Source organism: Grus americana, chromosome 9 (assembly GCF_028858705.1).
Source record: "Grus americana isolate bGruAme1 chromosome 9, bGruAme1.mat, whole genome shotgun sequence".
In the NCBI taxonomy this organism is placed as follows: domain Eukaryota; kingdom Metazoa; phylum Chordata; class Aves; order Gruiformes; family Gruidae; genus Grus; species Grus americana.
In genome coordinates this window covers 1,200,257-1,211,015 of record NC_072860.1, presented here as the reverse complement: position 1 = coordinate 1,211,015, position 10,759 = coordinate 1,200,257, and the positions used below count along the sequence as shown (strand labels likewise).

The 10,759-nt window shown below is 51.2% G+C and overlaps 1 protein-coding gene across 2 annotated transcripts; it reads right to left on the bottom strand.

The window, feature by feature from the left end:
• Nucleotides 1-862: 862 nt before the first annotated feature.
• Nucleotides 863-10,520, bottom strand: TBCCD1 (TBCC domain containing 1). Of its 2 annotated transcripts, none has more exons than XR_008578257.1 (7): nt 10,063-10,520; nt 9,831-9,980; nt 8,044-8,410; nt 6,899-7,085; nt 6,306-6,759; nt 3,058-3,216; nt 863-1,389 (listed from the first exon to the last, which is right to left on the bottom strand). XR_008578257.1 is itself a non-coding variant. In XM_054835107.1 (7 exons), exons 1-6 carry the CDS (start codon nt 10,411-10,413, stop codon nt 3,087-3,089), a joined length of 1,683 nt encoding a protein of 560 aa, XP_054691082.1. In that variant the 5' UTR covers nt 10,414-10,520; the 3' UTR covers nt 863-1,389; nt 3,058-3,086. The 2 variants fall into 2 exon arrangements, 1 of the variants encoding a protein (XP_054691082.1); XM_054835107.1 differs by having other exon boundaries at nt 6,262-6,759.
• Nucleotides 10,521-10,759: the final 239 nt, after the last annotated feature.

Here is a 10,759-nt window from a genome sequence, read left to right as displayed (position 1 = left end):
AGTTCTCAGATGTGAGGAGAGCAAACCCAGCAGAAAGCCTCAGGGAAAAGGACCTTGGAAGAACACCATGGTCAATCCTAGTTGTTACACAAAGAGCAGCCCTCACCCTTTGCCACCTGCAGCCCTTTTAAAAACTAAGCCCAGCCCCATCCTCATCACACCCACCTGGGCTGCCAGCCCAAGCACACAGCTGTGAAGATTTGCTTGTAAAGCACAACAGAAATACCAGCCATGGAGAAGTTTCTACACAGAAACTTTTCTGAGTGGTACTTTAAAATACATACTCACACTGGAGCTACGGACTCGCCTACCCACAGAAGGGGTCAAAAAAAAAAAAAAAAAAAAAAAACCCTTACGTCCCTCTTGCCAAAATCAGCATCCAGTCTCCAAACTGCAAACATCCAGCCCCTGCTCCCAGGCCAAAGGTGCCAGCCCCAAAACGGGGGCCTGGCCTCAAACCTCCCTCAGCAGCCCTCGTACAGCCCCACTCACACTGGGGCTGTGGGCTCGCCTAGCCGCGCAAGGGCTCACAACAGCGCCTTGCCATGCCTTTTGTCATCCATGCCACGCCTTTGCTTGTTTTGCCTATCTAATTTAGGGGCTCAGCTACAAGCCCATCTCCCCGTGACTGGTTCCCCTAGCACGTGAGAACGGTACTTATTGGGGTTGACACTCTTTACAAGAAATATTAAATGTAGGAAACAGCATTTGTATCAAAATGCTGTGCCAGGGCAGCCTTCAAAACCTTCAACTCCACAGCTGTTAATAAATTAGCATTTCTTCTCATTAAGCAGTAAAGATGTTGCGCCCCTCTAACACCCACTGTACAGGTAAAACCCTTGCCCTAGGACACGTGCCAGGCTTATCCGAGAACTCTGATTTATTGACATTTGTCAAAACAACACAAACGTATAAGAAAGTTAATTCCATAAAATCACATTGCTTAAGTGCCATGTTCATGTTAAAAAAAAAAAAAATCCATTGAATTTCATTCATTAAAATATCAAACGTTTCCTTTTCACATTTATAAAAACAGTGCAGCTGGTGTGTACCATAAAGACATGTGCATTGGCCGGGGCCCTGCGTCCCACTTTGCACCGGGAAGGGCTCCTTTACTGGGTACTTGCACGCCATGGACACTACCCGTGACAACAGCCTCCCCGCTAAAGGATGTGCGGCAAGGCATATTTCATCATCCTCTAGTGACATCTGCTTTCTCAGTTACCAACAGAGTAGTTACAGCACATTCCTTAGAAATCCTAAACCAGACGGACAGTCCAATCCACACCGAAGCCAGGCGTCAGGTTCACATCAAGCGTGTTCAGTCAGGATGGCTGCAAAGTCTTAATGAGAACTGATTTCAGTGTATTGCTGCCTGTTCCCAGAACTCTGTAACAAAATAAGAGGAGAAAATTTTACTCCCAACACTAGCAAAGAAAAAGCAACTCAAATGCTAAGAAAAAAAAAAAAAATCAAGTTTCTAATGGTTTGAAACGTGCAATGGTAGAAAAACACGATAAGGGCTTGTCTCCAACTCCTTAACCACTTCTACTCGGGCAGAGAAAGACCCTACAAAGAAAGAATTATTTGAAGTCTCACTGGATTTTCTTAAGCAAAAAGTGAGACAGGTAAGCACAGACATTAATGCATACAGCCTCTTTGAAAGGGCAGCTGTTCATATAAGTTTTTACATCAGATTAGGTACAATAGGGCTATGTCGTGGTTTAGGCCCAGCCGGTAGCTGGGTGCCACGCGGCCGCTCACTCACCCCTCCCCCAGCGGGATGGGGAGGAGAAGTCTAACAAAAGGCTTGGGTCGAGATAAGGACAGGGAGAGATCACTCACTAATTACCGTCACGAGCAAAACAGACAACGTAGAGAGGAGATTCATCTAACTTATTACTAAGCAAAACAGAGTAGAGGAATGAGAAAATCAACTCTTAAAACACCTCCCCCCACCCCTCCCATCTTCCCGGGCTCAACTTCACTCCCGGCTTCAACCTCCTCCCCCCTCAGCGGCACAGGGGGGCGGGGAATGGGGGTTGCAGTCAGTTCAGCACACGGTGTTTCTGCCGCTTCTTTGTCCTCAGGGGGAGGACTCCTCTCAACATTCCCCTGCTCCAACATGGAGTCTCTCCCACAGGCTACAGCCCTTCACAAACTGCTCCAGCGTGGTCTCTCCCACGGGGTGCAGATCTTCAGGAGCAAACTGCTCCAGCATGGGGTCCCCCACAGGGTCACAAGTCCTGCCAGCAAACCTGCCCTGGCGTGGGCTCCCCTCTGCACGGGTCCACCGGTCCGGCCAGGAACCTGCTCCAACGTGGGCTTCCCACGGGCCACAGCCTCCTTCAGGTGCCTCCACCTGCTCCGGCGTGGGGTCCTCCATGGGCTGCAGGTGGAATCGCTACACCCCCTCATCCTTCCTCCATGGGCTGCAGGGGGACAGCCTGCTTCACCATGGCCTTCACCACAGGCTGCAGGTGGATCTCTGCTCTGGTGCCTGGAGCTCCTCCTCCCCCTCCATCTGCACTGACCTTGGTGTCTGCAGAGTTTCTTACATCTTCTCACTCCTCCCTCCGGCTGCAAAAGCTCCCCCAACTGTTTTGTTTCCCTTCTTAAATATGTTATCACAGAGGCGCTGATTGGCTTGGCCTTGGCCAGGGGCGGGTCCGTCTTGGAGCCGGCTGGCATTGGCTCTATCAGACACCGGGGAAGCTTCTAGCAGCTTCTCACAGAAGCCACCCCTGTAGCCCCCCCCCCCCCCAAACTTTGCCATGCAAACCCAACACAGGCTATCTGCCTTTACAGACACACACAGACACCCCTGACAAATCAAACAGAACGCCTGCAGAGAACAAGGGAGGTGCTGAGTACACAGGGAACAGATTCAAATTGAAAAGAGGTTTTGCCTGCAAAAGAACTAAAACCAAATGCAAGGCTCTTGGGAGAACGTCCGCTGAATAGCCTCCTAGTTCTTCCACCTTTGCCTAGGTTGTGCGCACAAACGTGGGACAATTCTTCTAGAAAAGAACCGAGAGGAACAGGCCCTCTGCTCACCTTTCCTTTCACTACACAGGAACACGGTGCTATCCTGCTGCCTGCTTGGAGCCCACAGCAGGAGGGACAAGGCTATCCAGCTGCTGACGGTTCCCTGTCTGAACCAGCCACTCGTAGAATTTGTTTTCCACCAGCATCTGGAACTGTTTCCTCTGATCCCTGAAACCAAGACAAGAGCAGGGAAGTAGTAAAGGTCACATTTATGTATAGTATTATACTTCTATAACTTCACTTTTGCTACCAAAACAAGCCTCCATATCTATCAGCCAAGAGCCAGGCTTGGCTCCTGAACTGCCTGGAAGAGGCTTTTACCAAGTGAACATGACTGGAATGAACCCCAAAAGCAGAACTCAGCACAGCACAACTTCCCCGTCCCATTAGCACAGCGACCCTGCTCCACAGGGCTGCCTCTGCTTTAGAGCACAGATTAAAAACAGTCTAAAAAGGGTGAAAAAGAAGATTAGTAACCGGCGTTTAAGCACTGAAGACACAAAATTCTGTTCTGACAGCATCTGAAAGAGAGAGGATGGGATCAGGAGGAAAAAAAGTGCATATAAACAACACTCCTCAAATAATTCCCATTACTGCTAAATAACTTTTGGGGTGCTTTTGGCAAGACCAGCAATAACAGGGTGTATGACGTAGCTCAGGCTCGCTGTCCCTGGCACGAGGCAGGTGCCCAAGAGCAGCACAGGCTCACGGCAGTGTTTCTCCAGAGTCATCTGGGATCAGCTCAGCTCCAGAAGTTCTTAAGCCAAAGGTGGCATGGGTGTTGAGTAGCTCCTGCTAGACTTTCTTTTTTAACTATGAACTTACATAATTCCTTTCCAAACCCATATAAAACATGAACATTTTCAACATCCCGTGGAGATTTTATGTGCTTTTGCTTTGAACCCATTCCTAATTTGTTGTGTCGATCCCATCCTGTAGTGGGAAAAGCAGCAAACCAGCTCTATTCCTTTCTGTACTGCTCAGCTTCAAAGGGGCCCAGCGTACCCAGACCCTTTTTTCAAGTTCAAGGGCTCTTCTTTGTACGATAGCTTCCACTGGAGATGTTCGCTGACGTGCTCCGCAGAAAGCAGGGTTCTAGGACATAAACTAACCTAAATTCCTCCCCAGCGAACGTGAACACAAAGGCAGTCACTTCTCTCTTCTCTTAGGGTTTTATCTTCTCCAAGTGCTTTTTCTATACCTTGATTTGCTACTGACCCTGAAAGACTTTCTGTCTGATATGCTCAGAAAATGAATAAACAGGATTTTATGCTTTGGCAAGTTGTTCCTCAAGCTGTCTTATTGGTCCTGTCTTACGGGGGTTTTACTTTCAGCCTGGCAGGATTTACATTCTTTCTTTTTTTTGCCCCACTTTCCTCATTCAGACAACTTCAGCTTCTTGAAAGATGTCTTCTTATTTCTAACATCCTCTTTCACCTCCCCGTTCAAGCATGGCAGCTTTTTTCTTTCTACAAGTCTGATATCCTGTTTGCTCTAAGCTTCCTAGTTGTCCCGCTGCCTGCAGGAGACAGAGACATTTTACACTGTCAGCTGCCCAGTTTCTTTTCAGCAAGCTTCTAAATTTGGCACAGTTTTTCCTCCTTTTATGAAATAAGCCACTCCAGTAGCAATTTCTTGCCTCCTGTGATTGCCGTAAAGGATGTTAAATCTAAGCACATCATTCATATTACCTCACATTTCTTTAACGGTAAGATTTTTGGCAGGCCGAATGCCTTCACAAAACCCTAGGGTGAGAAGCAGCAGCCCTGGGAGGGGCCAGAGGGGGAAGCACCTTAGATGATGTCAATAGATACAACAGATGACTCTAGCACAAGGGCTGAACTCATAACTTTCCTCTCTGCTGCCCTTGAAGACTCAGGGCTGAGAGTTTTGAAGGTTTTTATACCTCTGTCACCACTACTGGGTCACTGCTGCTCAGCCACCCTCCACCTGTAGCTAAATCGTGCCCCAGAACCCTTCCTCTCTCCCAGCCTAGAGCTCTTCCAAACCACAGGCTCCTCCACGCTTGGCGCAGAGGCACCTGGATTTCAGAAACCAACAAGGGAAGCAGCAGGAGCTCCTCCAAAACAAGGAACGATCAAGTGGACTAGAACTCAGCCTGGTATGGTGGGAAATGTTGAGAGTTTGACCCGAGAGGAGGTCTTCATATTCTGTGTATCCTCCAAGACCACTGCTTATCAGCGCCCAGTTACACGCCCGTTACAAGTCACCGACTGAGCACAGAACAGAAAGAAAATCTACGCAGCTCAAGCACAGCTTAGGGAACAAAACATGTTCTCATCTCTTCAAGCACCTACATTTGAATATCCAGGTTTCTATCCCCAGTCTGTATTTGCAAAAGAAGCCAGGTTCTTCAGGTTGCTGCACCAAAATGGCTCACGAAAGGATAAAAGCAGCTAAACTGAAGTAGGCAGAGATTTGTACCCTCGCCTGATCCGGCTGGCTGCTGAAGAAAGCACGCTGACAAAGGAAGTAAGCGGAGCTTTTTCAGAGCTCCACAATAGGTGCTGAGAAAGCAGACAGACGTGCACCGGTACATGACAGGGGCTAGGACAGGCCTAGCTAGTACAGTAAACGCTGGGCAGAGGATTCCATGGGATCTGATAAAGAGGACTTTAAAAGCTACTGCCCACGAGGTGATCAGCTGTAATGGTCCACGTGCACATTCTCAGCTCACCTCAACAACAGATGGGACAGTAATTTAAAGTCTCAATGTAAAGGTCAGGCTAAGAGTGACCACCGATCAGCTGCAGGGCAATAATTAGTTGAGCTGTTGCTCAGGGTATGCACCCAGACCTCACCCACAGCAGCGCGCGACGCTTAAGCAGAACAGAGACGGTACCCAGCGTGAGGTGAGTTATAAACTCTTTCTGCCAGGGTGGATCCCCAGCAGTGCCTAGGCATGCTTCTCCTCAAGTCTCGCAAGCGGGAAAATGCAATCGTAACAAAGCACTTCCTTCAGAGTTACGATCGCAAGCGTTATTCTTACCACTTACAGCAAAGTAACGCTAAAGACCAGGATCCCAAGACTGCCAATTACTAATGCTCTGGAAATGGCACGCAAGACACGGCTCGTGCAAATCGACCCATGATTAAAGCATTTTTGATGAACTACATCAAATGACTCCTCTTTGTACATCTGAAGTGAGCTGCGACGCAGCCGACGCGTTCCTGTTCGGATGCAGCACTCACTTGGTCAGGCCCGCCTCCTTCACAGTTTTCTGCCAGATCTGTACCTTCTGCTCTCGCTGACTCAGCGCCTTCTGATACGCGGGAGGAAGCCCGCCCGGCGTCTCCGTGGTGTCTCCTTCCATCTCAAAAGGAATCACGAAGGTGTAGAAGTCCGAGGGCGGCAGGAGACGGAAGACACTGGTGTCACCGCTGTCCTTGCACACCAGCATGGGAGTGTCCCAGTAGTTCGGCAGAGTGGCCAAGCCCACCTGAGCCATGTGGTCTTCGAGCATCGGATAATGGGTGTGGAAAGGGGCAAAGCTGACCGTTTGGTTCCCCGAGAGGATGAGAGGCTGGGTAGGCGTGAGAATGTAAAAACTGCAGCCGGCAGTGGAAGAAAGGGACAAACGATGGCAAACCACAATGACTTTGACGTTGTCACAGCTCTGGACGTGAACAGACACCTGCACAGGGCCGAGGACAAAAGTGCTGTTTCGGCACTTCTCAATGGTCACGGATCTGCAGAAGAACAAGAGAGCGAGGATGCAGTGAGTGGGAAAGAGCAAAACCAGGACTTTTTCACTGCTTAGTCCATCTAACAGGAGCTTAGCGCTTGAACAAGACATCTCGCCATGTCCCAGGAGAAACACAAACTCACCGGAGAGGAGAGAGGAGATAAATGAAGGACTCGTTGCAGCGATGAATTCTTACGTGAGCCCCCACCAGGGTGTCCGAGCTCTTGGCCAGCGTCTGCTTGTACACCTGGCTCATTATCACCATGGGGAACACCTCGGGCGCCACACGAGTATTGCAGGCAATCTTTGCTCTCCTGGTTGTTCCTTCAACTGCAAAATAAAGTTAACCAATGCATTTAAAAGAAAAAAAAAATTAAAATAAAGCACAAAAAGGCTACACATGATTCCTACAGACACGCAGACGTGACGGTTCACTGTCCACATCACTCAGCAATCCCCGAAGAAAATAATCAGCCCAAAACCTGAAGGACGGTACTGTCAAACTGCACCACTTCATGCGTCAGGTGTACCACCCACCGATGCCGACTGGGCAGGTCAGCAGTACGTAGCGCTCAGAACCTCCAGAATTCGGGGACGTTGAAAGATCAAAACCACCTTAAGATTATTCAGGGGCAGCCAAAGCCCCCCAAAAGCTACAGAGAGCCCTGACCTAGGCAACTCCACTTCCAGAGGTCTGTTCCTTGGCAGGAAGATCCTCAGGGCTAGTTTTATGCTGAAAGCAGGAACTGTAAGTTTTAAGACAGTGAAGTGCTCCTTCTACAGCACAATCCTTAAGCAACCTCACCATCCTGCCTACCGCACTGCCACTCTTGCTATTGTGCGGTCAGAGGAAACAAAACATTCGTCTGAATTTTTTTCTCCTAAGATGGAAGGTGTCTTGGCTCTGCTATCACATCCCTGCAGGCGAGGGGCTGTGATGCAAGATGAGGAAACCCAAACCAGTGCTCAGCTTTGCCACAAACACACCACATTATCTATTCTCTGTCTCCAGCTGTACTTGAATAACGAGGATAATAATGACCTCACTCAGAGGGGGCTTCAGAAATAAAGGCATTAACATTTGCTCACAAAAGTGATCCAAAGACTGGAAAAATACACATGGATGTCACACAGCACCCCCTAGTCCCCCAGACTCGCCTCTAAGCTCTCATTTTTCCCATCTCCACTGACGGTAGGAGGAAAAGGAGGCAAACCCCCACACCACTGCCAGATCCCTGCTCAGCAAGAGGAAAGTTATCCCTAAAAATAAAGGCGAGGCCTGTACTACCTTGCTGCGCCCAGGCGAGTTTCTTCCCGGACTTGAGGCAGGCGGTCATTCCAAAAGGGTTTGTGGTCAGGCAAGACCACAGCCAGCTCTCCAGCTTGGGGAAAGAAAAGGCTTTGGACACCTTTGAGTAGCCGTTCTGCCCGTGACAGGGCTGCCAGAGGGCAAGCTCGTGCAGAGGATGGACCGTCCTGGATTTGTTCACGGTCCCTTCAATGAGAAAGCTGAGGGCACAGACGGCTTCGTAGGACACCAAGCTACTGCGGGTGGAATGGGAGGAGGCAGTGAGCTGCTCCGGCTCCAGCAGCAGTTCCAGCATATCCGAGAGGTGACTCTGCACGAAGGCGCGGTGGTCCTGGTCGTTCCAGTTCTTAACGGGCAGAAAAATACATAAGAACGAGGTGAGTTCTCACATTGCTGACAAGCTCCGCTGGCGTTGTACAATGCACCCTTGCCTATGCTCGTTCTAATAGAACGTGCTCTCTCCTGCTCACCACTTCTGCAGCTCTGCTCTTCCAAAACACAGAAGGGAAACTGGACTCATGAGCAACCTCCACCCAGAAAGAGAAAACATTTTATTCTAACTCCAAGTACCACCTCTTTCCACTCTAGAAAACAGACACAGACTCTCCGACAACCTTTCCCACACAAATTCAGGCAGCTGCTGCTGGCAATTGAAGGTAGGAAACGAATCAGTAACTGACAGTCAAGGTCTTGCAACTGCTCTATTGGAAAATTGCTGCATCCGTTCCCGACCTTCAGATATGATTAAGTGCCACCTTCTGAGGCACTGCGGGGTCATTTCTTCACAGCAAGCGGACCAATAAACCAAATGACCTCTGAAAGAATCATTAGTTCAACTTCTAAAGGGTTCCACAGACCAAAAAAAAAAAAAAAAAAAGAAGACTAGAATTATGGCAGACCTTAATAAAGACAAGCTTTGCTGCTGGCCTGCGAACCGCAGAACAAGCAACACGTGGCTGTGATTACACGTTGGCCTCACCACCCACGAGGGCTGCAGCCAAAAGGGTGTAACAAGCAGCTGTGAGCGTCTCGTGCGGCAGCTGGAGATCCCTGCCCTCTGACAGGAACCTTCTCGCGCCACACAAACCTCACTACAGCATTTCAAAAGGGGACACAGTTCACACATCAGGCATCGGTGAAGCCAGAGGAATCTCGCCCAGAGAAAAGTAACACCGGTGGAGCCAGCCCCAGTCCCGTGGGGACCGAAACCTCTGGGAGGGGGACAATGGCAGCCAAGACACATCTCCCTCCTGTCCAGAGTTTTATGTAATTGCTGCAGTTAAACAAAAACATCAGCTTTTAAACAACAGTGGATGCTCTGCGGCCACCCGACTCACAGCCCTCTACCAGTTCCTCTATTTTCTTTTTCCGTTTGTCCAATCTTTCAGTATAAAATTACCCAGTCCCTATTTTTAATCATTTCAGCTTGTCCCAAGCCACGTCCCACTAGCTGATACAGCTCACATCACCACAGCGATGACAGAAATCCACTGAGGTTTGCAGCCAGCCTTTATAATGACGTTGTCAATCTGTAATTCCCTCTCCAACGCAGAGCTGCCCACAGGCTGCACCCCAGACATCCAACTCGCTTCTCTCCGTCATTTCATTTACTGTTCAGCGAAGTACCTCAAACTTGACTCCGGTCAGCCTTTACCACAGGCAGGGTTACACCCTCCCAGGGACAAACCCAATGCTTTTCAACCCACCTCGAGGCAGGACTCGGCAGTTTCCCACACGGCCGCGCAAGACGACACAGCCACAAATACCTTGTTCTCACTGGTGGATTTTCCAGTCAGGCTGGGAGACTTGGTCCTGGGGCTGGGCCATTCCTCCCCGATCAGAGACCTTCGCAGAGAGACCTTGTTCACCTGCTGAACGTACAGGAACAGCAGGAACTGCAGAGTGTCTACCGACAGCTAGCCAAGAGGGGAGAAAAAACAGGCGTTAGAGTGGGCTGGGCTCTCCCCGCGCCCGCCCGGCCCGGGATGGGGCTCCTGCCTTGCTCCGCTCCCACTCCAGCTCCTCGGCGCTGGCACAGGCCGCCTCGGCCTCGGCCCACTCGAGTCGACGCGGCGGGTCCCGCCGGAGGAGGCTGTGGAAGAGTTCGAAGTAGAGCCAGGCCAGGCCGCGGCCCAGCTGCAGCTTCCCGCAGGCGATGTGCCGCCAGCGGGGCCACGACAGCCGCGGGAAACAGCCTTCGGCCGCCCGCGCCCGGGCGTACGCCGCCATCTTCCGCAGGTAGTGTGGACCGAGGCGGGCGGGCGGCGGGACGGGCAGGGCCCCCACCAGGAACGGCTCCGTCTTCACCCACAGCCGCACCGGGGCCGCCGCCGCCGCCGCCGCCTCCATGGCGACCGCCGCCGCCGCCCGCTTCCGGTGCCCGCCGAGGCGCCGCGCAGAGCGGCGGCCGCGCGGACCAACGAGACGGCTCTTCCTTCACGCCGTGGAGGACTCAGCCTGAGCTGGGAGGGTCCGCCCCTTCCCCGAGGAGCCGGTTTGATTGGCTGCTCAAGCCAGCGCGAAGGCGGGAATAAACGACGCGCCCTCTGAATGGCTACCGCCGGGTGAACGCATACTTCCGTGCATCCTAGAGCGGCGATAGGGTAAGGCGCGGCGTGACGCCCTGAGCCGTGATTGGGCCGGCGGCCTCAGAGCCGACGTCCCGGCAGACGATTGGTCGGCGGCGCCGAGCCGG

Coding starts and splice junctions, on each gene's coding strand:
- TBCCD1 (XM_054835107.1), bottom strand. CDS start 10,413: ATGGAGGCGGCGGCGGCGGCGGCGGCCCCGGTGCGGCTGTGGGTGAAG. Junction 6,760..6,898: donor TATCTCCTCTCTCCTCTCCG/GTGAGTTTGTGT, acceptor GTTCTTCTGCAG/ATCCGTGACCATTGAGAAGT. Junction 3,217..6,261: donor AAGGAGGCGGGCCTGACCAA/GTGAGTGCTGCA, acceptor TCTTGGTTTCAG/GGATCAGAGGAAACAGTTCC.